The sequence below is a fragment of the Eschrichtius robustus genome, chromosome 3 (assembly GCF_028021215.1).
Source record: "Eschrichtius robustus isolate mEscRob2 chromosome 3, mEscRob2.pri, whole genome shotgun sequence".
In the NCBI taxonomy this organism is placed as follows: Eukaryota; Metazoa; Chordata; class Mammalia; order Artiodactyla; family Eschrichtiidae; genus Eschrichtius; species Eschrichtius robustus.
Window position 1 is genome coordinate 138,555,989 of NC_090826.1, and position 25,268 is coordinate 138,581,256.

The 25,268-nt window shown below is 39.8% G+C and overlaps 1 protein-coding gene across 3 annotated transcripts in view; it reads left to right on the forward strand.

Moving 5' to 3' along the window:
* The first annotated feature begins 3,937 nt into the window (after positions 1-3,937).
* Positions 3,938-25,268, forward strand: part of TDRD5 (tudor domain containing 5) — a 103,480-nt gene continuing 82,149 nt past the window's right edge. For 2 of the 3 annotated variants that reach the window (XM_068538396.1, XM_068538398.1), the window contains exons 1-4: positions 3,938-3,978; positions 9,665-9,910; positions 10,519-10,926; positions 12,873-13,066. In XM_068538396.1, the coding sequence (XP_068394497.1) occupies positions 9,679-9,910; positions 10,519-10,926; positions 12,873-13,066 (834 nt within the window). In that variant the 5' untranslated portion in view covers positions 3,938-3,978; positions 9,665-9,678. Of the gene's footprint in view, positions 3,979-8,921; positions 8,954-9,664; positions 9,911-10,518; positions 10,927-12,872; positions 13,067-25,268 lie in introns of those variants that run through there. The other variant, XM_068538397.1, reaches the window with a different exon arrangement.

A 25,268-nucleotide genomic window follows, 5' to 3' on the forward strand; every position in this document is an offset into this window, starting at 1 on the left:
TCCCGGGGGGACTATAATGACCTTGGGCGGGGGCGGGACCTGGGCGGTGGGCGGGCGGGGCTCTGCTCGGGGTGAAACCCGACAGCTGTTTCTCAGGGGAGCTGTGGACAGGGCGCGCCACCCTTGAGACTTGGTGCCACCTTCAACAGTGAGTTTTTGTGAAAACTCATGTGCCAGTTTACGGCGTTTTAAAATGTGTTTCTAGAGACGAGAATTTGAGCTGAAATACTACGGAGGCCCGCAAACCGCTGAAGGTGTGATGGCACTTTGCTTTATGGTTTGTAAATATCGTATAGAATGGGGTATGTGGTCCTCGCTTAAGACTAGAGGGCTTACGGGAAAGAAAAGGTCGTCCAGTTAGGGTAACTTTAAGGTAAAATTAGAAACTTCTCCCCAAGCAACCCCTTAAGATCTTCCCAAGGTTACCTTTCCTCTTTCTCCGAATTTATTTTATATCCTGGCCCTACTCTTTCTGCTGAGATTTTCACTGGTAAAGGTGTTGACTGACTACTCCTGGGAACATTTACATTTTAAAAGGGGGAAGGAGAGGAAAATTCTCCCAGAACTCACTCCCTCTCTCTCTCTCTCTCTCTCCAGACCTCTTCTCTCTCTCTTATGTATATTTCTTTATTTTTACTAATTTATTATTATTTTTACTAATGCTTAAGCCTGTTGATGATGTTACTTCTTGAAGAATCAGAAGGGAAGGGACCTGATTTAACTTCTGTTTTAGGAAAGGAACACTTTTGTCCTTGGCTAGGCCCTGTTCCCATGCTTCTTTGATGAAGGCAGGAGTTTTGCTTTTTTAAGGTTCACTGGCCATGCTCCATCCAGCAGCAAACTGGGGTAGCTGCCCCACCTGCATCTGAGGAAACTGAAACATTGAATAGATCTATTTCTTTTTTATTCTCTATTAATAATTTCTCACTGAATGCTAGGTTGGTCTAGACAACCATTCAAACTAGAGATTTATGTCTCTACTCAGATAGCTCAGATCACATTACTGTATTGTTCACTTACTTTAAATTTTTCAGTATTTATTGAGTTCACATAGTGATAGCTTTTCCTCCTCTCAAAAAGTTTTATTAAAGAATGAGGACCTGAAGTAACTCAAATTGGCTCTGGAAAAACCATTCCACTACTTTCTTCCATATATGCCATGCTAGGCCACTGGGAATAAAGTAATTAAAAGATTAGTAATAAAGTAACTTAAATAGATTTGTTTTTTACTCTCTAAACCTGATTATTGTGTGGGCTACATAGGGAGAACAAATGTTTCCTCTCAAGTGCCTGACTCAATTAATAGTTCCTGCCCAGAACACTACACTGAAAAAAATTCTGAAGCTGCATTTGGCCCACAGGGAGAAAAGTATCATGATTATTTAGTATTCACTCAAAATTAATAGTTGATATTTAACATAATTAGTTTTTTTTATCATCCTGAAAAGATTTCTCTATTTGGAAAAGCATGAAACTGTAGCATTTATTGATTTTTTTTTCTCAGCCTTTGATTCTGTTATGAATTAATTTGATCTAGAGTCCTAGCTATAAACTCTTAAACTAAAATTGTACCTCAATTTTTGATCCAAGAATTGGCAGAATAGTTGGCCAAATGACATTCTCAAAGCTGTACCCTGTCTCCCAATAAGATAGAGGGATTTCTTGTAGGAAAAAAATTGGTGAGAAAAAGCCATACTTGGTGTTGGAGCCCATGTTGGGTACTTGTTCTCAGTCTCCTTTGCTGTTATATCATCACTACTTCATTTTCTATATCCATTTATAACAGTAACACAAGCACTTGCTTATAACACAAGTCTGTTGGGATTATGAATGACAATGACAATATCTGAGAAAATGTGTAACATTCCATGTTAAAAAAGTCAACACAATGGTGGTGCGCTGAATTGGGCGATTGGGATTGACATGTATACACTGATGTGTATAAAATTGATGACTAATAAGAACCTGCTGTATAAAAAAATAAATAAAATAAAATTCAAAAATTCAAAAAAAAAAGTCAACACAGCATCTCGAAGGTGGAGGAGTTGGGGAGTGCTGAGGCAGCAGCATGAGTCTCTAGCTGGCTGGCCTCATCTACTCTTAAAATGATGTTGCTGTTTTCTTTTAGATTCCTTTTTAATTGAAAGTGTTGGTCATCCCTTTGCTGAAAATATTAATGTACACATCTTTAAACTCTTAACACTTTAATCCTTGTTTGGGTTTGTTGCGAGGCTGACATCTGTGGGAACGGAGTTACTAGGAGAGGGGGAGGACCAATTAAAGTTGCTGGCTATGAGTTTGTTTCTAAAACAAAGGTCATGAAAGATTTCAAGGTTTTCTAAATTAATATACTTATTCTCATTTAGTGGTTTGAAATTTTATATCCATAATGAAGAGTGAATATTGATTTATATGACTTATGTAATGGAAAAACTGGAATTCATTATCACTAGATGAAATTGCAAATCTTATCATTTTAAAGCTGGAAGAAACTACAGGGAGTTAAATTTGACTTTCTCAACTTGCAGATGGCAGAGAAACCAACCAGGAGGGCACAGCAGTGGTCTAGGAAAGTGACGCTGATGAGAGCTGACTTTGGCAATGGGGATGGGTTAGATTCAGGAAATATTTCTGAGGTAGAATATCAGCAGAATTTGGTGACCACATGGGGTTATGAAGGGGCGGGGGGAGGATGGTGAGGGGATAGAAGACTTAAGAGATTTTGACCTTTAGAGGTTGAGCAGTTGGTCATAACTGCAGGCATCTCTGTCAGACCCACTTCCCCTAATTATACTGCTCTCAAGCGTTTTACGTTCTGGCCTTCTTTGCCTGGAGATGCAGTTGTCCACTTGTTAGGTGCAGATAAGACTGACTTGACTCCTCTCTCATTAATTCATTCCACAGATACATAGTGAGCACCTACTATACGTTTAGCACTGCTCACCTCTGAGGATGTAAAGGTAAGACATGCCCTTGAGGAACTTAGAGTCTAACAGGAAGAAACAGATATGTAAACACATAGATGTGTTAAAGTGTATGTTATGACAGAAGGATCTATAGCAGGGTCTCTCCACTTCAGCACTGTTGACATTTGGGACCAGATAATTCATTGTTGTAGGGGGCTTTCCTGTACATTGTAAGATCTTTAGCAGCATCCCTGGCCTCTACCAACTACTAGATGCCAGTAGCACCTCCCCAACAGCTGCAGTGACCAGAAGTGTCTCCAGACATTGCCAGGTGTCCCATGGGGGCAAAACTGCTCGGGGCTGAGAACCACAGATCTGCATGTTACCAGGAGGACACAGAGGAGGGGGTAAGTAATTCTACCTGGGTGGAGTCAGAGGAGACCCAGTTTGAGCCATATTAAGAGGTAGCCAGGTGATCCTCAGATGGGCTTCAAGAACTAGGCCTTCCATCAGATCAAATGCCTACATGAAATTCTAATCACGGCTTTTTTATAAGCTTTCAATATTTTTGTTACCGTGGATGAGAAACGTGTTCACACAGTTTTGTTTTAAATTTATTTATTTAGTCATTGATTTTCCAGCTTTATCGCAGTAAAAATTGCACATATTTAAGGTGTATATATATACTGTGAAATGATTAAAAACTTTTAAAAACCATTTTTACAACACTTAATTTACACCAGTTGAACAAAGAATTGAATATCTTTTCTTTCATCAACAAATGTAATTTTGGTATTTCCTTTGATGGTACAAGTGGATTTCAAATCCAGTCAAACTTTCTCCTAACGAGTATTTCAAAATAACGATGAAACTTCAGGTACAGAAGCGACTGTAGGCGCCGGAAGCGCGCCGCGCAGGAACCCCGCTCCCTCCCTCGCCCTCCCTGGGCCTCGCCTGCGGCTGCGCAGCCTCCGTGCGCACCCGGACGGGAACTTACCCCGAGGATTCGCAGGGGCGGTCCTGGAGGCAGAAGTAGACGCCTGGCAGCGCCCAGCTTCCCGCAGCAAATTCAGTGAGTATCAAAATGGCTCGCTGGAGGCCCGTGGGCATGCCAGCTGACCTCACTTGGTTGCCTTCTGAAAAGTGTGGGTGGAGGTTACTTTTGACTGGCGGGTCGCCAGCACCTCCTTTTCCCCGAACCCTCAAGCTACCCTTATGGGCTGAGAAAAATCAGTCTATTAGACCGCACCTGTAATCTATTCATGGTGTATGAAGCAGGAGGAGCTCCGATTCTCACGTTAGAGGGCATCAAAATCACCTGGAGGGCTTATGAAAACATATTGCTGGGCTCCTTCTACCCGCTTCCTCCCAGGTTCTGGTTGAGCAAGTCTGGCATGGGGTCTGATAATTGTTATTTCTAACTAGTTCCTAGGTTATTCTGCTGCTCTGGAACCACAAGTCGAGAATCACTCTCATAGAGGTTAAACAAAGTGTTTTCTAAATACTCCATTTAAAGCAGCCCCTTCTCACTCCCTCTTAGCCTGGTTTATTTTCCTTGAGAGCAGTTATCATTACTTGACATTATATATATTTATCTGCTTTTTGTTTGTCCTTAGTAAGGTCCAGGAGAACAGAAACTTTGTCTTGCTCTTGTAGTTCCATATTCTAGAACAGTGCCTGGCACATAGGGGGAACTAAAAGATATTTGTTGCTTGAAAGAACATGTGTTTTGGAAGGCATCAGACAAAGCTGAAGCCATGAGAGTGAAAAAGCTCGCTCAGGAAGAGGGGAAAGAGTAAAAGGAGAAGGGCCAAGGACAGACCTTGGTGTGCATGGACATTCAATGGAATAACAGAAATAGGAAATAAGAGCAGAAGGCTAGGTGCCAAGCTCAGTGCAGCAGCATCCGAGACACCCACAGAGGAGAGATTTTCAGAAAGGGAGGGGACACCAGGAGTAAACAGCAGAAATCATCTAAGATGAAAAGATTGAAAAGCCTTTAAGATTTGTCTGTTAGAAGATTTGTCATTGATGATTTTGGTAAAACAAGATGTTCAGGGTAGTAGGCTGATTGGATTGAATAGGGAATGATGGATGAAAAAGTGGGAAAAAATGAGTGTGGACAGTTTATTCAAGGATTTGGCCATGAAGGAATGGCTGAAAGAAAGTATTTCTCTGTCTCTCTCCCTTTCTCTTTCTGTGTGTCTCTGGAAGTCGGAGCAAAGTCACTTTCTAGTGGTGAGGCAGGAGCGTGTAAAAAGTTTAATAGGGGACTTACCTGGTGGCACAGTGGTTAAGAATCCGCCTGCCAATGCAGGAGACACGGGTTCGAGCCCTGGTCCAGGAAGATCCCACATGCCGCGGAGCAGCTAAGCTCGTGTGCCACAACTACTGAGCCTGTGTGCATAGAGCCCGTGCTCCGCAACGAGAAGCCACCGCAATGAGAAACCCGCGCACCGCAATGAAGAGTAGCCCCCACTGGCCACAACTAGAGAAAAGCCCGCGCGCAGCAACGAAGACCCAACGCAGCCAAAAATAAATAAATTTAAAAAAAAAAAGTTTAATAGGGATGGCAAAAGCTTAGAGTAATTGCTGTGGGAAATAGAATTGAACAGTGACATCAAATGGCCCCAAATTGGGCATAATGTTAAAAAACTGTGGGAGGTAGGAATGCTGTATAAGTTCTATTATGAGCTTCTAACTCACCTACTCCTTCACTGTGTTTTCAAAAGATTCTCTCATACTTGTCATGAGGCATATATTAAAGCTTCAGAAGCTTAAAACACACACACAACACAGAAACTCGTTACTGGCTGTTTTCTAAGGCAGGAATGCTGGTAGGAGCAGCTGCAATGGAAATATACTCCCAGATACAAGCAGGGATGGGAGGAGACCAGATGGAGACAGTTAATTACCAGAAGAAAAGTGGGCTCTGGTCATCATAATAGGCTGCAGGATGGCAAACACGTTGGCCTGATTCACAGAGCTCTCTGGTTGTGGTAATTAATTGTAGGATCCCAGGGAATGAACTCAACAAAGGACTCACTAAGTCTTTTTTTAATTTTAATTAATTAATTAATTTATTTATTTATTTATTTTTGGCTGTGTTGGGTCTTCGTTTCTGTGTGAGGGCTTTCTCTAGTTGCGGCGAGCGGGGGCCACTCTTCATCGCGGTGCGCGGGCCTTTCCCTGTCGTGGCCTCTTGTTGCGGAGCACGGGCTCCAGACGCGCAGGCTCAGTAGTTGTGGCTCATGGGCCCAGTTGCTCCGTGGCATGTGGGATCTTCCCAGACCAGGGCTCGAACCCTTGTCCCCTGCATTGGCAGGCAGATTCTCAACCACTGCGCCACCAGGGAAGCCCCACACTAAGTCTTTTTGATTTGTGTAACTACAAAAGCAAACAAACCAACAAAACACAATTCTCGGTCTTTGTGAACAGAGGCCCCTCATGAGTGAGCGACATGACTTGTCAATCCTATTCCAAGAACTAAATCAGATCCCAGACCCAGAGCATCTTGAGTGTAGCCTAAATATTCTTAAAGAAGGATGCTGCTGAAACACTGTACCTAAGGACTGCAAACCTTTTCTCCAGCCTTTCCCCAAAGGTTTTGCAGTCCCTTATGGATAACTGTTCTGGAGAAAAGGAGGAACTAAACTTTTCAGTAACTATCACTAATTTCAAACAAACACAAACATCACTGTTTGCTGTCAGCATTCTGAGCTTATAGGGATTAGGTGATAAATGAATTAAATTCTGGTCCAAGTTCACCTTTGGGCAGGGCTAGTGGGACTGTGAATTCATCCCGTGGTTAGTACCCTACTTGCCAAGTGAATAGCTGGAATAGGTAATCTTAGCAACTGACAGAATTCCTACATGGGCACATTCACTCATTGAGTAAGGGCTACTCTGGAAGAAAATGCCAAGTGGAGTGCCAAAATAGTAGATCAAAAGCATTACCACATACCTGGAGAATTCCAGAGGTGAGTGTCACCATCAAAGGCGTGAAAGATGCTAGGGTGATGATTCCCACCTCATCCCCATTCACTTCCCAGTTTAGCCATCACAGAAGTCTGACAGGTCTCAGAGAATGACTGCGTTATTGTAAACCCAAGCAAGTGATGATTCCAATTGTAGCTACTCTTCCAAATGGGGTCTCCTTATTGAAGAAACTCAGCCCCTGACACTCAGCAGTTATTGATCTGGGATTTAGCTCCAGCATATCTTTGTAAAAAATCCTTTTTTTTTACATTACTCACCAATAACTTTCTATATTCAATCAAAAGTTTTGTTTTTATTGCCTATCACTCTTATATCCTTGTTCATTTCTATCAGTTTCTTCACTTTAAAGTGGGGATCATAACTGTACCTTTCTCAGAGTAATCGGGAAGAAAATTTGATAATCTATGCAAAGAGCATGTAGTAAGTGTTCCATATGTGTTACCTATTATCTTAGATAATTGGGGATGAGAATCTGGGATGTCGTTTTTCATTTCATTGTTCGTTTTGCTGGAGTCATTCTCAAGTTGTTTAGCGAGATGATAAACTTTCAGAATTTTTGCGTGTCTGAAATGTCTTTTCTTCCACTTAAATGCTGATTTGGCTGGTAAAGAATTCCAGTTTCAGCTTTGAAGATATTGTTCCATTGAGAAATCCAATGGCAGTCTAATTTCCATTGCTTTATAGGTAACCTATTTCTATATAAAAGCTCTTCTTTTTCTCCTAGGTTTTGTCTAGGATGGGATCTTAGTTTCATTAGTTATCCTAAGGACTCAGAGGGCCCATTTAATCTGAAAATTTGTGTTTTTCTTCAAATCTGAGACATTTTCTTCTTTTAAAACGTCCAACCCTCACCACCATTCTGTTGTTTCTGTAACATTTGTCATTCAGATGTTGGAACATCTGGCTGGATCCATTCTTCATGTCTCATCATTTTCCTTTTTGTTAATTTGCGCTATTTAGCCCTGTCCGTTCTGCTATAAACCAGCCCATAAATCTTTTCTGTCTTTCAGAGATTACAAAATATTCCTGGTTCATTGATGGACCATTTTCTTCCTTAGAGGTTTTGTTTTTGTTTTTGTTTTTTTTAATGTCATGGGATTTTAGATGGAAGATAAAGTAGATGCGTGTGCTCTGATTTCCTTCTTGATTCGAATTCCTTGGTTATCTTTTGGTTTGTCTTGTTCCTTTAATTAGATTGTATATTTTAAGGTAAAAGTCTTCATACTATGCCTCTCTAGTCTACACCTCTTATATACTGTTTTCTGGTTTTCTAGCACCTTATAAATCTGGCTTTTTCCACCTATTCAATAAATACACCCCCAGGTTATTTGCTCAAATACATCCTCTTCTTTAGTTTCCCAGCTCTTTCATCTCCAGGGGCACCTGGAATGTTCTCCAGTCATTCAAGAAGACCTCCTCGCCTCACCCATTCCTCTCTTCCGGGAGCCTAAGTTGCATCTATCTATTTCAGCAGTGATTCTCCACCAAGCACCAGAATTGCCTAAAATTTCCCCAATAGACCTAGACCTGCTGAATCAGAATTTCTGCTGATCAGACCTGGGCATCATTTTTCTTCCTTAAATAAGCTCCACGGGTGAATGAGAGGCACACCAAGGCTAAGAACCTCGCAGCCTCCTCCTCGGGCTGCCCGTCCGTAGGGCGGGACTGACCCTCCCTGACCCTGGCCGGGAGGTGGTTGGAGGGGTTCTTGCGCGCTGCCGCACCGCGTGTCTTCCAAGCACGTCGCAAGAGGCAGGCGCCCGCCATCCCACAAGGCCACCTACGCTGCCTGGGAGCCCGGCCAAGCGGCCCCAGGACTGGGGCGGAACCCAGGCTAGACTCCGGAGCAGCCAGGACCTTCCCGACCGTCCCACCTGCAGCGCGCCCTCAGGGCCGGAACGCGGCGCCGTGGGAGCACCGCGCAGGCCCTCCGGCACAGGTGCGCAGGCGCGCAGCCCGCTTCGCAGCTCCTCTTCCGTGGCCGCTAGTTAGGGGAGCGCCTTTGACTTTGTGAGGCCCACGACGGCAGCGCCGGCGCCAGCTCCAGGGTGAGGGACGCTTCGCCTGCTTTCCTCCGGCCTACCTCTTTTACCCTGGGTCGTGGGCAGTCCCCGGGGCAGGCGGAAGGACAAGCCCTCATTTTGCCGGCGCCCTTGAGAGACGTTGGGGGCGGGGCGGGGCAGGGGCCCCCCCTCCCCCACCTCCATCCCTCGCCCGAGCGAAGTAGGGAGGGGGTGGGCAACGATGAGGTCGTTGACTTGGAAGGGGACGAGGGGATCCTCCGCATGGGTTTGGGGTGGAGAAAGTATGCTGGTGCGAGCGTCTTTACGCGGAGCCCTGTCCTCGCGCTGGGAAAGGGGTGTTGCGTTTGCCTCCTTCCCAGCCCTGGTTCCCAAAGAGTGGACGAAAAGTTTATCTGATACGAAGTTTGCAGTGTAGAGTGAGACCCCGAGCAATCCGAGTTAACGCTTCACCGAAAAACGAGCCAGGAACTCGGACTTCTCACACACTAGGCCGTGGCAGGGATTTCTTGCGATGCACACAGGTTAATCAACACAGGTTGGGATAAAGACTGAATTGTATGGGGGCTTTGCTAAACGAAGTTTCAGAGCACCCTCTTGGTACTGCTTCTGCCTCATCACCTGTAGAAGTCGCATCTCAGTTGTCTGTATTCCACTATTGGCCATTTTAGACTTCTTATTTATTTTTCCATCTTGGGTTTGCCTGCTTTTCCTCATGAGCAGTGTTTCTGTCTTAAGTCTTGTAGGGCACAATGTCTGAACAAGAGCGTATACAGGAATGCCTGAGGAAGGAAATAAGGTCACTTCTCATTTCCACCAAAGATGGTTTGACCCCACAGCAGTTGGAAAAGGAGTACCTTTTGATGGTTGGCAACCATTTACCACTCCGAATCCTTGGGTATCGGTCCACCATGGAGCTGGTGTTGGATATGCCTGATGTTGTCAGTGTCTGCCCCTGTGGGGACGGTACTGTAATACTGAAAGGTAGGTTTAAGACTTGAAGGTCTATGAACTTTGTTAATAATAATCACTTAGTAAAGAATTGTTCTAGCTCTGCAAGTATCCTGCATCCCCGGCAGGGGATTTTACTTTTGTGAGGGAGAAGAGAGATCATAGGCACCTTAGAGGTTGTGGACAGAGTTAGAGCTTTAGCACAACCAAGAAACCTTCCCCAGAATACTGTGCATTCACAAAAACTACATTGTGCCTGTGATTTAATATTATTGCACCTTAAGTCAGGAGAAACTTAACAATGGGACTTCAAATTATGAAATCACGTTTAAAATTTCACGAAGCACAGAAACATAATTGTAGGGAAGTTTAGTGTTCATCTCCAGGGTTTCAGATCTTTCAGGAGTTAATTAGCAGCAGTGATAATAAAGTGGGTTTTACTGTTCTCTCTTCATCCTGTAATAGAGAAGCTAACAAGCTGTTGTCTAAAATGCAAGAAATGGAGCAACCAAGGGTTCGTGTTTATCATGTCACCTATATACACAGCTCCTTGGAGAGTTAAAAATTATATAACCACAGATGCAAAGAATAAGGAAGGAAGTTTTCACCTAAATATGATTTCTTTTTTCACACCTCCTTAGCCATTCCAGATGAATCCACCAAAGGAATAGCAAGTTTAGTCGCAAAACAGAGGGGCAACCATAAGGTTCGAAACTCTGTGCAGAGGGGAAGGGCCAGTGTTTGCTCTGGGCCCAGCTCTCAACGGCAAGTACCTTACCGAGGAAGGGTGCCCCCTATTCTTCCAGCTGTCGTGAAGAGTGAGTTGAAAGACCTCTTGGCATTATCTCCTGTTCTCCTTTCTGATTTTGAAAACGCATTTGCCAAGCGATTTGGACGATCATTCCAGTATGTGCAGTATGGCTTCTTCTCTATGTTTGAAGTGCTGAATGCCGCTGCAGATGTCATTTCTGTAGAACAGACCAGAGCAGGTTCTTTGTTGAGGCTGAAGAAGAGCCTATCCGAGGAAAAGCAGAGAGGATGGCCAGCAGGTAAGCAAATTAGCACTGGTAACTGTGTTGCAGATCAGCAGACTTTGGAGCAGTTGTAGTACATATGTACGTATGTATGTAATGGCTAAGCTCCAACAGTTTGTTGAAGTTGCATCCTGGCTCTACCACTTGCTAGCTGTATGATCTCAGGCGAGTTACTTAAAATGTCTAAGCCTTAGTTCCCTCATCTCTAGAATAGGAATAATAATACTTACCTCTTGGAGTCAGGCTGAGGGTTAAATGAGATGGGGGTCTGTAAAGTGCCTGGCATTTAGTAAGCTCCTAATAAGTGGTAGCTATTATTATGAAAACGCAAGATCAGCTCTCTCTAGAGTGCTGTAAATGAACATTAGTTATATGTGTTCAGGTAAAGAAGATATAACATGGAAAATGAAAAGTTTTAAAAATAATACTAGTTTGTAGCATTTGCCATCTGATCTTTGCTAACACTGATCTTTGATATCCTAGCAGGCATTGTAGTAATTGATGTAGTGTAATGATAACCACCTTATTTGTATAGCAATTTACCTTGGATTCTCATACCATAGACACATTGGGTGAGTAACCCAATCTTATCCTTATAGATAAGGAAGCCAAAGCTCAAGAAAGTTAAATGACGTTCTGAAAATTTCATGACTTGAAAAGTGGTACAGCTAGAGTTAGATACTGAACTCTTACTACTGCTCATTCAGTGCTTTTCCTACCCAATCACTGTCTCTCTTAAAGGCCCAGAAAACTGATGTGATCATTTGTATAGTGTCCCTCTAGACCCTTGACAGTATAGAATCTATACACTGCCTATTTGGGGAATTCTATGCCCATTTCAATGATTTTTCTTTTAATCAAAATTTGTATTTAGATTAATATAGGTGAACCGTGAGAATATCATGAATTTACAAACCAATATTTAAATTGTGGTGGGAAGTGTAATTTGACAAGAATATGCTAGGGGGTTTACAGGCTCTGGTCAGGGAAGGCTATGGGGGCCACTGAGTGTTTTGAGTCTAAACCTCAACCGTATCAGTATTTGTTTTAAAAATTTTAAAAAAACCTTTTTTTTGGCCCTGCTGCGCGACTTGTGGGATCTCAGTTCCCTGACCCCCAGGGGTTGAACCGAGGCCACGGCCGTGAAAGCCCGGAATCCTAATCACTAGGCCACCTGGGAACTCCCTGTATCAGTATTCTTGCTGTGCTCAAACTTTGGGAGAGTAACTCATGCTATTAAACTTATGTGAGATTGAGTTGTATAAAGCAGTTTGCCAACTTACTGACTTGTTGGGGGGTGGATATTCCTTCCCAGTGATTGAATTGTTCATTTTCCTCATACATGGTACCTTACTCCTCATCAGGATATCTTGGAAGTAATTTTTTTTGTGTGTGTGAGCTTGATCTTAGGGTAAAGAAAGAGCTAGGCCATGGTGGGGTCCAGTGATCTGTCTTTCATGTTGTATAACAGAATATACCTCTCCTGTAGTATTCCCCTCCCTACAAATCTTGAAGGAAAAAATTCTATACTGTAGAAGAATATCCTTTATTCTGTAGCTTTTCATTCCCCACCCCCTCCCCCCATACCACTAGATGGTTATCCAGTTTGAAAAGCATAATTCAAGCAGATTCCTTATTTGAAGACTTTTTGGTCTCCTAAACAGGATACAGCTTTTTAGGTTTATACCTATTGAATCCTGCCTCTTTGTAATTACATTCAGGTGTCCTTAAGTGGAGTTTTAGATAGCCCCAACCTTTCAGTAACACACTTATGATCTCTTGGTTTTCTTCTGTAGGTGACTAATCATTCCCTTGTATGTAAATTTTATTGGCTTAATATAAAAATGTAAGCTTACTTAATTTTTATTTCTAAGTTGAGGGCCTAGCCTCTATATATAAACACCAGAAAACTAGAAATTGTTAGTGATAATTTTTCTCTCCTCTTCTTTTATTCGCAAAAGGTAAAATTTTTACCCAGCCTTTTAGAAGGAAGCAACAAGGGTCATATCCCACAGTCTCCCCAGTAGCAATGGCACGCTTTTCACAACCCACTTCAAACAGGGAACCACCGAAGCAAATACTGGACGTGGAGAATATTTCTAGGTCAAATGTGGTGGAGACTTCAAGGCTGAATCACACTGAAAAATTAAACCAGGTGAGATATCCGACATTGGAGTTATAAATACACCAAAAACGTGTTTAAATTCAGTGGCTATTACTTAGCTCTCATGGAAAAGCTGACCTTTTAAAATTCAAGTCATTCACTTATTTCACATTTAACGTAAGCATTATTCTATGGTTCTGTGGATTAGTAAGAAATGAGAGGTGGCAGTGAGAAAGGAGTACAATTTTATCAACTCCATGGTTTCAGCTGTTTTCTGCAGATGACTCCCAAATCTGTATCTCTAGTTCCAGCTTCTCACCAAAGTTATAGAAGCGTATTTGCGACTTAACTCATGAATATCTTCACCTGAATGGCTGGCCCTGAGCACTGCAATCCTGGTATTTTTCTGTGACTATAATGCTGAAGGACTTTGAGTAAAACCTACTAGAATAAAGCCAACAAAAGCCTGATTAAGTCAGCAAGATAACAACCTAAGTAGAGCTCAAAATAAGCACATGGAAATTAAAGACATAAAAGTGCTTCATTTCTGTAACTTAAAAAAATTAGCTTTAGTAACATAATTTACATATAGTAAAATTTGCCCGTTGAAAATGTACAGTTTGAGTTTTTTTGTGTTTTTTTAAAATAATTAATTTATTTTTGGCTGTGTTGGATATTCGTTTCTGTGCGAGGGCTTTCTCTAGGTGCAACGAGTGGGGGCCACTCTTCATCGCGGTGCACGGGCCTCTCACTGTTGTGGCCTCTCTTGTTGTGGAGCACAGGCTCCAGACGTGCAGGCTCAGTAGTTGTGGCTCACGGGCCTAGTTGCTCCGCGGCATGTGGGATCTTCCCAGACCAGGGCTTGAACCCGTGTACCCTGCATTGGCAGGCAGATTCTCAACCACTGCGCCACCAGGGAAGCCCTTGAGTTTTTTTTGTTTTTTTTTTTAAACATCTTTATTGAAGTATAATTGCTTCACAATGGTGTGTTAGTTTCTGCTTTATAACAAAGTGAATCAGCTACACATATACACACGTTCCCATATCTCCTCCCTCCTGCATCTCCCTCCCTCCCACCCTCCCCATCCCACCCCCCCGGGCGGTCACAGAGCACCGAGCTGATCTCCCTGTGCTATGTGGCTGCTTCCCACTAGCTATCTATTTTACATTTGGTAGTGTATATATGTCCATGACACTCCCTCACCCTGTCACATCTCACCCCTCCCCCTCCCCATATCCTCAAGTCCATTCTTTAGTAGGTCTGTGTCTTTATTCCCATCTTGCCACTAGGTTCTTCATGACCTTTTTTTTTTTTTTTTCCTTAGATTCCATATATATGTGTTAGCATACTGTATTTGTTTTTCTCTTTCTGACTTACTTCACTCTGTATGACAGACTCTAACTCCATCCACCTCATTACAAATACCTCCATTTCATTTCTTTTTATGGCTGAGTAATATTCCATTGTATATATGTGCCACATCTTCTTTATCCATTCACCCGATGATGGACACTTAGGTTGCTTCCATGTCCTGGCTATTGTAAATAGAGCTGCAATGAACATTTTGGTACATGACTCTTTTTGAATTATGGTTTTCTCAGGGTATATGCCCAGTAGTGGGATTGCTGGGTCGTATGGTAGTTCTATTTTTAGTTTTTTAAGGAACCTCCATACTGTTCTCCATAGTGGCTGTATCAATTTACATTCCCACCAACAGTGCAAGAGTGTTCCCTTTTCTCCACACCCTCTCCAGCATTTATTGTTTGTAGATTTTTTGATGATGGCCATTCTGACCGGTGTGAGATGATACCTCATTGTAGTTTTTTTTTTTTTTTTTTTAAACATCTTTATTGAAGTATAATTGCCTTACAATGGTGTGTTAAATTCTGCTTTATAACAAAGTGAATCAGTTATACATATACAATATGTTCCCATTTCTCTTCCCTCTTGCATCTCCCTCCCTCCCACCCTCCCCATCCCACCCCTCTAGGTGGTCACAAAGCACCGAGCTGATCTCCCTGTGCTATGCGGCTGCTTCCCACTAGTTATCTATTTTACATTTGGTAGTGTATATATGTCCATGACACTCTCTTACCCTGTCACATCTCACCCCACCCCCTCCCCATATCCTCAAGTCCATTCTCTAGTAGGTCTGTGTCTTTATTCCCGTCTTGCCACTAGGTTCTTCATGGCCTTTTTTTTTTTTTTTTCCCTTAGATTCCGTATATATGTGTTAGCATACTGTATTTGTTTTTCTCTTTCTGACTTACTTCACTCTGTATGACAGACTCTAACTCCATCCACCTCATTACAAATACCTCCATTTCATTTCTTTTTATGGCTGAGTAATATTCCATTGTATATATGTGCCACATCTTCTTTATCCATTCACCCGATGATGGACACTTAGGTTGCTTCCATGTCCTGGCTATTGTAAATAGAGCTGCAATGAACATTTTGGTACATGACTCTTTTTGAATTATGGTTTTCTCAGGGTATATGCCCAGTAGTGGGATTGCTGGGTCGTATGGTAGTTCTATTTTTAGTTTTTTAAGGAACCTCCATACTGTTCTCCATAGTGGCTGTATCAATTTACATTCCCACCAACAGTGCAAGAGTGTTCCCTTTTCTCCACACCCTCTCCAGCATTTATTTTTTGTAGATTTTTTGATGATGGCCATTCTGACCGGTGTGAGATGATACCTCATTGTAGTTTTGATTTGCATTTCTCTAATGATTAATGATGTTGAGCATTCTTTCATGTGTCTGTAGGCCATCTGTATATCTTCTTTGGAGAAATGTCTATTTAGGTCTTCTGCCCATTTTTGGATTGGGTTGTTTGTTTTTTTGTTATTGAGCTGCATGAGCTGCTTGTAAATCTTGGAGATTAATCCTTTGTCAGTTGCTTCACTTGCAAATATTGTCTCCCATTCTGAGGGTTGTCTTTTTGTCTTGTTTATGGTTTCCTTTGCTGTGCAAAAGCTTTTAAGTTTCATTAGGTCCCATTTGTATATTTGTGTTTTTATTTCCATTTCTCTAGAAGGTGGGTCAAAAAGGATCTTGCTGTGATGTATGTCATAGAGTGTTCTGCCTATGTTTTCCTCTAAGAGTTTGATAGTGTCTGGCTTTACACTTAGGTCTTTAATCCATTTTGAGTTTATTTTTATGTATGGCGTCAGGGAGTGTTCTAATTTCATACTTTTACATGTACCTGTCCAATTTTCCCAGCACCACTTATTGAAGAGGCTGTCTTTTCTCCACTGTATATTCTTGCCTCCTTTATCAAAGATAAGGTGACCATATGTGTGTGGGTTTATCTCTGGGCTTTCTATCCTGTTCCATTGATCTATATTTCTGTTTTTGTGCCAGTACCAAACTGTCTTGATTACTGTAGCTTTGTAATATAGTCTGAAGTCAGGGAGCCTGATTCCCCCAGCTCCATTTTTCGTTCTCAAGATTGCTTTGGCTATTCGGGGTCTTTTGTGTCTCCATACAAATTGTGAAATTTTTTGTTCTAGTTCTGTGAAAAATGCCAGTGGTAGTTTGATAGGGATTGCATTGAATCTGTAGATTGCTTTGGGTAGTAGAGTCATTTTCACAATGTTGATTCTTCCAATCCAAGAACATGGTATATCTCTCCATCTATTTGTATCATCTTTAATTTCTTTCATCAGTGTCCTATAATTTTCTGCATACAGGTCTTTTGTCTCCTTAGGTAGGTTTATTCCTAGATATTTTATTCTTTTTGTTGCAATGGTAAACGGGAGTGTTTTCTTAATTTCACTTTCAGATTTTTCATCATTAGTATATAGGAATGCAAGAGATTTCTGTGCATTTATTTTGTATCCTGCTACTTTACCAAACTCATTGATTAGCTCTAGTAGTTTTCTGGTGAAGCCCTTGAGTTTTAACATATGTATCTAGTTGTGTAATCACCATCAAAATCAAGAAACAGCATTTCCATCATCTCCCCAAAGTTCCTTCATGCCACTTTGTAGTTGATCTCTTTCCCCAACTACAGCTACAGACAACCACTGCTTTCTATAAGTATAATTTTGACTTTCCGAGAGTTTCATATAAGTGGGGTTAAATAATGCTTAGCTTTTTGTGTCTAGCTTCTTTAACAGGATGCTTTTGAGATTCATCCAGGATTTATCAGTGGTTTGTTCCTTTTTCTTGTTGAGTATCATTTCACTGTACTGATATACCTCAGTTTGTTATCCATTCACCATTAGATAATATTTGGGTTGTTTCCTGTTTAGGGTATTATGAATAAAGCTGCTATGAACATTTGCTTACACTTTGTATGAACATTGACTTCATTTCTCTTGGGCCAATACCTACGAGTAGGATTGTTGGGTCAGACAGTAAGTTTAACTTTTTAAGAAATTGCCCAGCTGTTTCCAAAGTGGCTGTACAATTTTACTTTCTCATGAGCTATGTATAAGAGTTCCACTTGCATCTTTGTTAACATTTGATGTTATCAATTTAAAAAACAGTAGCCATTTGAGTGCGTGTATAGTAGTATTTCATTATGGCTTTAACTGAAGTTTCTCTAATGATGAATAATATTGGGTATCCTTTCGTAAGTATATTTGCCATTTGTATATCTTCTTTGAAGTGTCTAATAATATCTTTTGCTCATTATTAAAAATCGAGTTTTCTTTGTATTGAGTTGGAAGAGTTATTTATGTATGCTGGTTACAAGTCCTTTATTGAGACATGTTTCGCAAATATTTTCTCCTGGTCTGTGCTTACCTCTTCATTTCCTGAATCCTGTCTTTTGTGGAGAAGTCTTTAATTTTGACGAAATCTAATTTATTTATTTTTTTCTTTTGGTTCTTGCCTACCTAATAGATTTTTGGTTAATCCAGAGTCACAAAAATATTTTCCTATGTTTTCTTCTAGAAGTTTTTTGATTTTAGTTCTTAGGTCTATTTCAAGTTAATTTCTGTGTAAGGTACCAGGTATGGATCAAAGTTTTCTGCATATGGATAGCCAATTATTCCAGCACTATTTAAAAAATTTCTATTACTTTAAAATTTAATTTTATTTATTTATTTTTTGGCCATGGGGCACGGCACGTGAGAGCTTAGTTCCCCAACCAGGGATCCAGCATGCACCCCCTGCATTGGAACCTTGGAGTCTTCACCACTGGACTGCCAGGGAAGTCCCCAGCACTATTTTTGAAAAACACTCTTTCCTCACTGGACTACTTTATTACTTTGACACTTCTGTAAAATCTGTTGACCTCATGTATGTGTAGGTCTCTTTCAGGACTCTGTCTCTCTCTCTATTCTGGTCCATTGATCTACATTGATCTGTCTTTTTGGAAGTATCACACTGTCTTGATGACTGTAGTTTTATAATATGTTGAAATTATATGGTTAGGTCCTACAGCTTTGTTCTTTTAAAAATTGCTTTGGCTACTCTAGGTTCTTTGAATTTCCATATAAACTTAATTTGATATAAATCAACTTGTCAATTTCTACCAAAAATAATTATTCTGCGATTTTGATGAGAATTGCATTGGATCTATAGATAAGTTTGGGGAGAATTGACATCTTGACAATATTTTTTTTTTTTAATTTTTTATTATTTATTTATTTATTTATGGCTGTGTTGGGTCTTCGTTTCTGTGCGAGGGCTTTCTCTAGTTGTGGCAAGCGGGGGCCACTCTTCATCGCGGTGCGTGGGCCTCTCACTATCGCGGCCTCTCTTGTTGTGGAGCTCAGGCTCCAGACGCGCAGGCTCAGTAATTGTGGCTCATGGGCCCAGTTGCTCTGCGGCATGTGGGATCTTCCCAGACCAGGGCTCGAACCCATGTCCCCTGCATTGGCAGGCAGATTCTCAACCACTGCGCCACCTGGGAAGCCCCATCTTGACAATATTGAATCTGCTGATTCTTGAGCACAGTATAGCTCTCCATTTATTTAGGTCTGTAAATTCTCTCAGCACTGTTTTATAGTTTTCAGTACACAAGGCTTGCATATATTTTGTTAAACTTACAGCTACATTTTTCATATTTTTGATACTATTATAAAAGGTATTGTCAACTTATTTTCTAATTAATTATTGCTAGTATGTAGAAAATCAATTTTTTTTGTATATTGACCTTGTATCCTGTGACCTTGAATCAAGGTACTTGATAAACTCATCTCTAGTTTATACTGGGAGTAAAGACAGTTTTACTTCCATTTCAATCTATATGGCTTTTTTTTCTTACCTTATGACAAAGGCTAGTTTCTCTAGTTTAATAATGAATAGAAGTGGTGAGAGTAAAAATTCTTGCCTGGTTCCTAACTATAGGGGAAAAGCATTCATTCTTTCATCATTAACTATTATGTTAACTGTAGCATTTTTATAAATGCCCTATATTAGATTGAGGAAATACTCTTCTATTCCTAGATTCTGAGAATTTTTTCTATGAATGTATATTGAATTTTTCTCCATCCATTGAGATGATTATAGGATGTGATACTATGATTTATAATAAGAAATATATATATTTGGTCTTCATCCTTTTCTGGCACGGAGCTCCTAAAACCTATGGAAATTCCTAAGTAAAGAGAGCAATAAAGGTATCTTCTGTTATTTTAATGAGGTAACTTTTGGAAAGCACCTAAGGATGGGTTGCTGTTGGAGCCAGCCATGTAATTAGAGGGTTGGAGATTAAGTTCAGTCATAGCCAATGATTAATCAGTCATGCTGATATAATGATGCCTCCATAAAAACCCCAAAAGACTGGGTTTAGAGAGCTACCAGGTTGGTGAACACCTAGAGATTTGGGGAGAATGGCATACCAGGAGAAGGCATGGAAGTTCTTCGCCCCTCCCCATATACCTTGCCCTATGTATCTCTTCCATTTGACTTTTCCTGAGTTATATCTTTTTATTTTTATTTATTTATTTTTCATTCATTAAAAAAACGAGATATAATTGACATATAACATTATATTAGTTTCAGTACAACAGGATTACAACAGGATTAGATATATGTATGTATTGTGAAATGATCACCACAGTAAGTGTAGTTAACATCCATCACCACACATAGTTACGAATTGTTTTTCTTGTCATGAGAACTTTTAAGATTTACTCTCTTAGCAACTTTTAATTATAGAATACATATTATTATTAACATAGAATATATATTATTATTAATATACAGTTAATATATATATAAGTAATAATTGCCATGCTGTACATTACATCCCCAGGACTGATTATAACTGGACGTTTGTACTTTTTGACCACCTTTACCCATTTTGCCCACCCCCAGCATGCTGCCTCTGGCAACCACCCATCTGTTCTCTGTTTCTAAGAGTTCGGGTTTTTGTTGTTGTTATTTTTGTTTAACAGATTTTGCATGTAAGGGAGATCATACAGTATTTGTCTGTCTGACTTATTTTACTTAGCATAATGCCCTCAAGGTTCATCCATTGTTATTACAAATTGTGGGATTTCCTTCTGGTTTTATGGCTGATATACATATTCCACAACTTCTTTATCCATTCATCCTTCGATGGACCCTTAGGTTGTTTCCATGTCTTGGCTATTGTAAATAATGCTGCAGTCAACATGGGAGTGTGGATATCTTTTTGAGTTAGTGTTTTTGTTTCCTTCGGATAAATACCCAGTGGTGGAGTTGCTGGATGATATGGTGTTTCTCTGTACTGTTCTTCATAGTAGCTGCACCAATTTGTATTCCCCCCAACAGTGCACAAGGGTTCCCTTTTCTCCACACCTTCGCCAACATTTGTTATTTCTAGTCTTTTTGATAGTAGTCATTCTAACAGGTGTTAGGTGATATTTCATTGTGGTTTGGTTTGCATTTCCCTGATGATTACTGATAGCAAGTCACTTTTCATTTACCTATTGGCCATCTGTATGTTTTTGGGAAAATGTCTGTTCAGATCCTTTGCTCATTTTTTAATTGAATTATTTAGTTTTTTTTGATGTTGAGTTGTGAGAGTTCTTTATATATTTTGGATATTAACCCCTTATCAAATATAAGATTTGCAAATATTTTCTCCCATTCATTTTATCGAGGTCTTCTGTGCCATAGATTTTTAGTTTGATGTAGTCCCACTTGTTTATTTTTGCTTTTGCTGCCTTTACTTTCAGTGTCAAATTCAAAATATCATTTCCAAGACCGAGGTCAAGGAGCTCACCATCTAAGTTTTCTTCTAGGATTTTTATGTTTTGTGGTCTTACGTTCAGGTTTTTAATCCATTTTGAGTTAACTTTTTGTATATGGTGTAGAGTTATATCCTTCTATGATAAACCCGTAATCTAGTAATTAAAATGTTTCTCTGAGTTCTTTGAGCCATTATAACAAATTAAACTGAACCCAAGGAGAGGGTTGTGGAAACCTGATTTGTAGCCACTGGATCAGAAGCTCAGGTAACAACCTGGACTTGCAATTGTCATCTGAAGTCAGAGGATGGGGTGGGGGTTCAGTCTTGTAGAACTTGGCCCTTAACCTTGGAATCTGAATGCTATCTCCAATGTCAGAATTGAGTTGAATTGTAGGACACCCAGCTTGTGTTGAAGAATTGCTTGGATATGGGGAAACACCCTCACACACATTGTAATTGGAGTCAGAATTCTGTAGAGCTTTTTCTTTTTTAATCTCTTTATATGATAAATTACATTGATTTTTTTTTTTTTTTTTTTTTTTTTTTTTTAGCGTTAAAGCAACCTTATGTTGCTGAATGAATCTAGCATGTTGGTCGTCATGTATTAGCCTTTTTATATATTGCTGGATGTGATTTGCTGTTTTCTTGTTAAGGACCTTAGTGTTAATGTTCATAAGGTATAGTGTTCTGTAGTTTTCTTGTATTGTTTTATCTGGTTTTGGAATCATGGTAATACAGGCCTTTTGAACTGAGTTGGGACGTTTTCCTTCTTTTTTTTGGCAAGAGTTTGTATTAGGTTTCCCTAAACATTTCACTGAATTCATCAGTGAAGCAGTCTGGGCCTGGGGATTTTTTGGGTAAGGATTTTAAATTACAGACCCGGTTTCTTTAACAGATAAAGAGCTATTCAGATTATCCATTTCTTTTTTTTAAAAATAAATTTATTTATTTATTTTTGGCTGCGTTCTGTCTTCCTTGCTGCACGTGGGCTTTCTCTAGTTGTGGCAAGCGGGGACTACTCTTCGTTATGGTGCGCGGGGTTCTCATTGCAGTGGCTTCTCTTTGTTGCGGAGCATGGGCTGTCGGTGTGTGGTCTTCAGTAGTTGCGGCATACAGGCTCAGTAGTTGTGGCACATGGGCTTAGTTGCTCCGTGGCACATGGGATATTCCTGCACCAGGGCTCGAACCCGTGTCCCCTGCATTGGCAGGCGGATTCTCAACCACTGTGCCACCAGGGAAGTCCCAGATTATCCATTTCTTTTTGAATGAGCGTTGATACTTTGTCTTTCAAGAACATGTCCATTTCATCTCAGTTGTCAAATATGTTGAAATAAATTTGTTTATAATATTCACTCATTGTCTTTTTAAGATCTGTAGGATCTATGGTGAAGCTCCTTCTTTCATTCCTAATATTGATAATTTCTCTTTTTTTCATGATCAGTCTGGCTGAAGATTTATCCAGTGATTTTTCAAAGAACCAGCTTTTGGTTTTATTGATTTTTCCCCCCTGTTTTCTATTTCATTTATTTCTGTGCTTATCTTTATTATTTCCTTCTTTCTGTTTATTTTGGGTTAATATTTACCTTAAGAGCAAGAAAAGAAAATTTGGTCATTGGTTTTTGTCCTTCTTTTCTAATACAAACATTTAAGGCTATGGATTTTCTCTAAGTACTACTTTAGCTGTATCTCACAAATTTTGATGTGATGTATTTTCATTTAGTTCAAAATATTTTCTAATTTCCTTTGTGATTTCTTTTGTCTTATGGGTTATTTAACAGCATGTTGTTTAATTTCCAATATTTGGGGACTTTTCAGAGATGTTGAGTTGTAATTTAATTTGATTGTGTTAAGAAAACATAGTCTGATTTCATTCCTTGTAAATATATTGAGACTTATGTGGCCCAAAATATATTTATGTGGGTGAATGTTTCATATCTACTTTGAAGGAATGTTTGGGTAGAGTGTTCTCTGCTATATTTGGGTAGAGTGTTCTATAAATGTCAATTAGTAAAGTTGGTTATAGTGTCATTCAGGAATTCTATATTTTTACTGATGTTTTCCTACTTTTTCCATTAATTACTGCAGGATCAGTGTTGAAATCTTCAAATATAATTGTGAATTTGTCTATTTTACCTTTCAGCTTCAGATATTATAAATCTCTGTTAGGTGCATACATATTTAGGATTGATATGTGTTCCTGATGAATTGCTCTATCTATCATTATGAAATGTCCCTCTTTATGGCTCATAATGTTCCTTGTTTTGGAGTCTACTTTGTTTGATATTACCATAGTGATGCTAGCTTTCTTTAGATGTTAGTACTGTGTATCTTTTTATATACTTTTATTTTTAACATACCTGTTTTATATTTAAAATGTGTTTCCTTTAGACAGTATATGGTTGTCTTGCTTCTTTATTTAATTTGTCAATCTCTGTCATTTAATGGGGGTGTTTATACCATTTATATTTAGTGTAATTACTGGTATGGTTTGATTTAAATCTGATTTTTGTGGGTTTTTTTCCTATTTTTTTCTTTTGGATTAATTTTTAAAAATAAAATTTTTAGACCAATTTTAGGTTCACAGCAAAGTTGAACAGAAAGTAGAGAGGGTCCCCATATACTCCCTGCCCCCACATTCATGCAGCCTCTTCTACTATGAGCATCCTGCAGCAGAGTGGTACCTTTGTTACAGTTGATGAACCTCCATTGACACATCATAATCACCCAGAGTCTACAGTTTACATTAGGGTTCACTCTTGGTATTGTAAATTCTGTGGGTTTTGACAAATGTGTAGTGACATATATCCACCATTGTAGTATCACACAGAATAGTTTCACTGCCCCTCAGATCCTCTGTGCTCCATCTGCTCTTCTCTCCCTCCTCCCTAGCCCCTAGCAACCACTGATCTTTTTACTGTTTCTGTAGTTCTATGTTTTCTAGAATGTCATATAGTTGGAATCATACAAATGTTGCCTTTTAAATTGCCTTCTTTCACTTAATGATATGCATTTAAGGTTCCTCCATGTCTTTTCATGGCCTGATAGCTCATTTCTTTTTCGTGCTGAGTAATATTCCATAGTGTGCATATATTGCAGTTTATCCATTTACCTACTGAAGGACATCTTGGTTGCTTCCAGGTTTTGGTTTTGAGTAAAGCTGCTATAAACATCTGTGTGCAGTTTTTTGTGTAGACATAAGTTTTCAGCTCCTTTGGGTAAATACCAAGGAGCATGATAGCTCTATCGTATGATAAGAGTTTAGTTTAGTTTTGCAATAACCTGCCAAACTCCCTTCCAAAGTGGCTGTATCATTTTGCATTCCCACCAGCAGTGAATGAGAGTTCCTGTTGCTCCACATCCTCATTAGCATTTGGTGTTGTCAGTGTTTGGATTTTGGCCATTGTACTAGGTATATAGTGGTATCTCACTGTTGTTTTAATTTACAATTCTCTAATGACATATGATGTTGAACAAATTTTAATAGGCTTACTTTGCTGTCTGTATATCTTTTTTGGTGAGATGTCTGCTCAGATCTTTTGCCCAGTTTTTAATTAGGTTGTTTGTTTTCTTACTGTTGAGTTTTACGGGTTCCTTGTATATTTTGTATGACAACTCTTTATCAGATATGTCTTTTGCAATTTTTTTTTTGGCAGTTTGTGGCTTGTCTTTTCATTTTCTTTACATTGTCTTTCACAGAGCAGAAGTTTTTAATTTTAATGAAGTCCTGCTTGTCACTTATTTCTTTTATGGATCATATCTTTGATGTTGTATCTAAAACTCATCACCATACCCAGGGTGTTCATCTATGTGTTCTCCTATGTTGTCTTCTAGGAGTTTTAATAGTCTGTATTTTACACTTAGGTCTGTGATCCATGTTAAGTTAATTTTTGTGAAGGGTGTAAGGTCTGTGTCTAGATTCAGTTTTTTGCACGTGGATGTCTAGTTTTTCCAGCACCATTGTTGAAGATTCTCTTCTCTCCATTGTATTGCCTTTTCTCTTTGTCAAAGATCAGTTAGCTATATTTTTGAGGATCTACATCAGCATTCTTTGTTCTGTTCCATTGGTCTCTTTGTCTATTCTTTTGCCAATACCACACTGCCTTGATTACTGT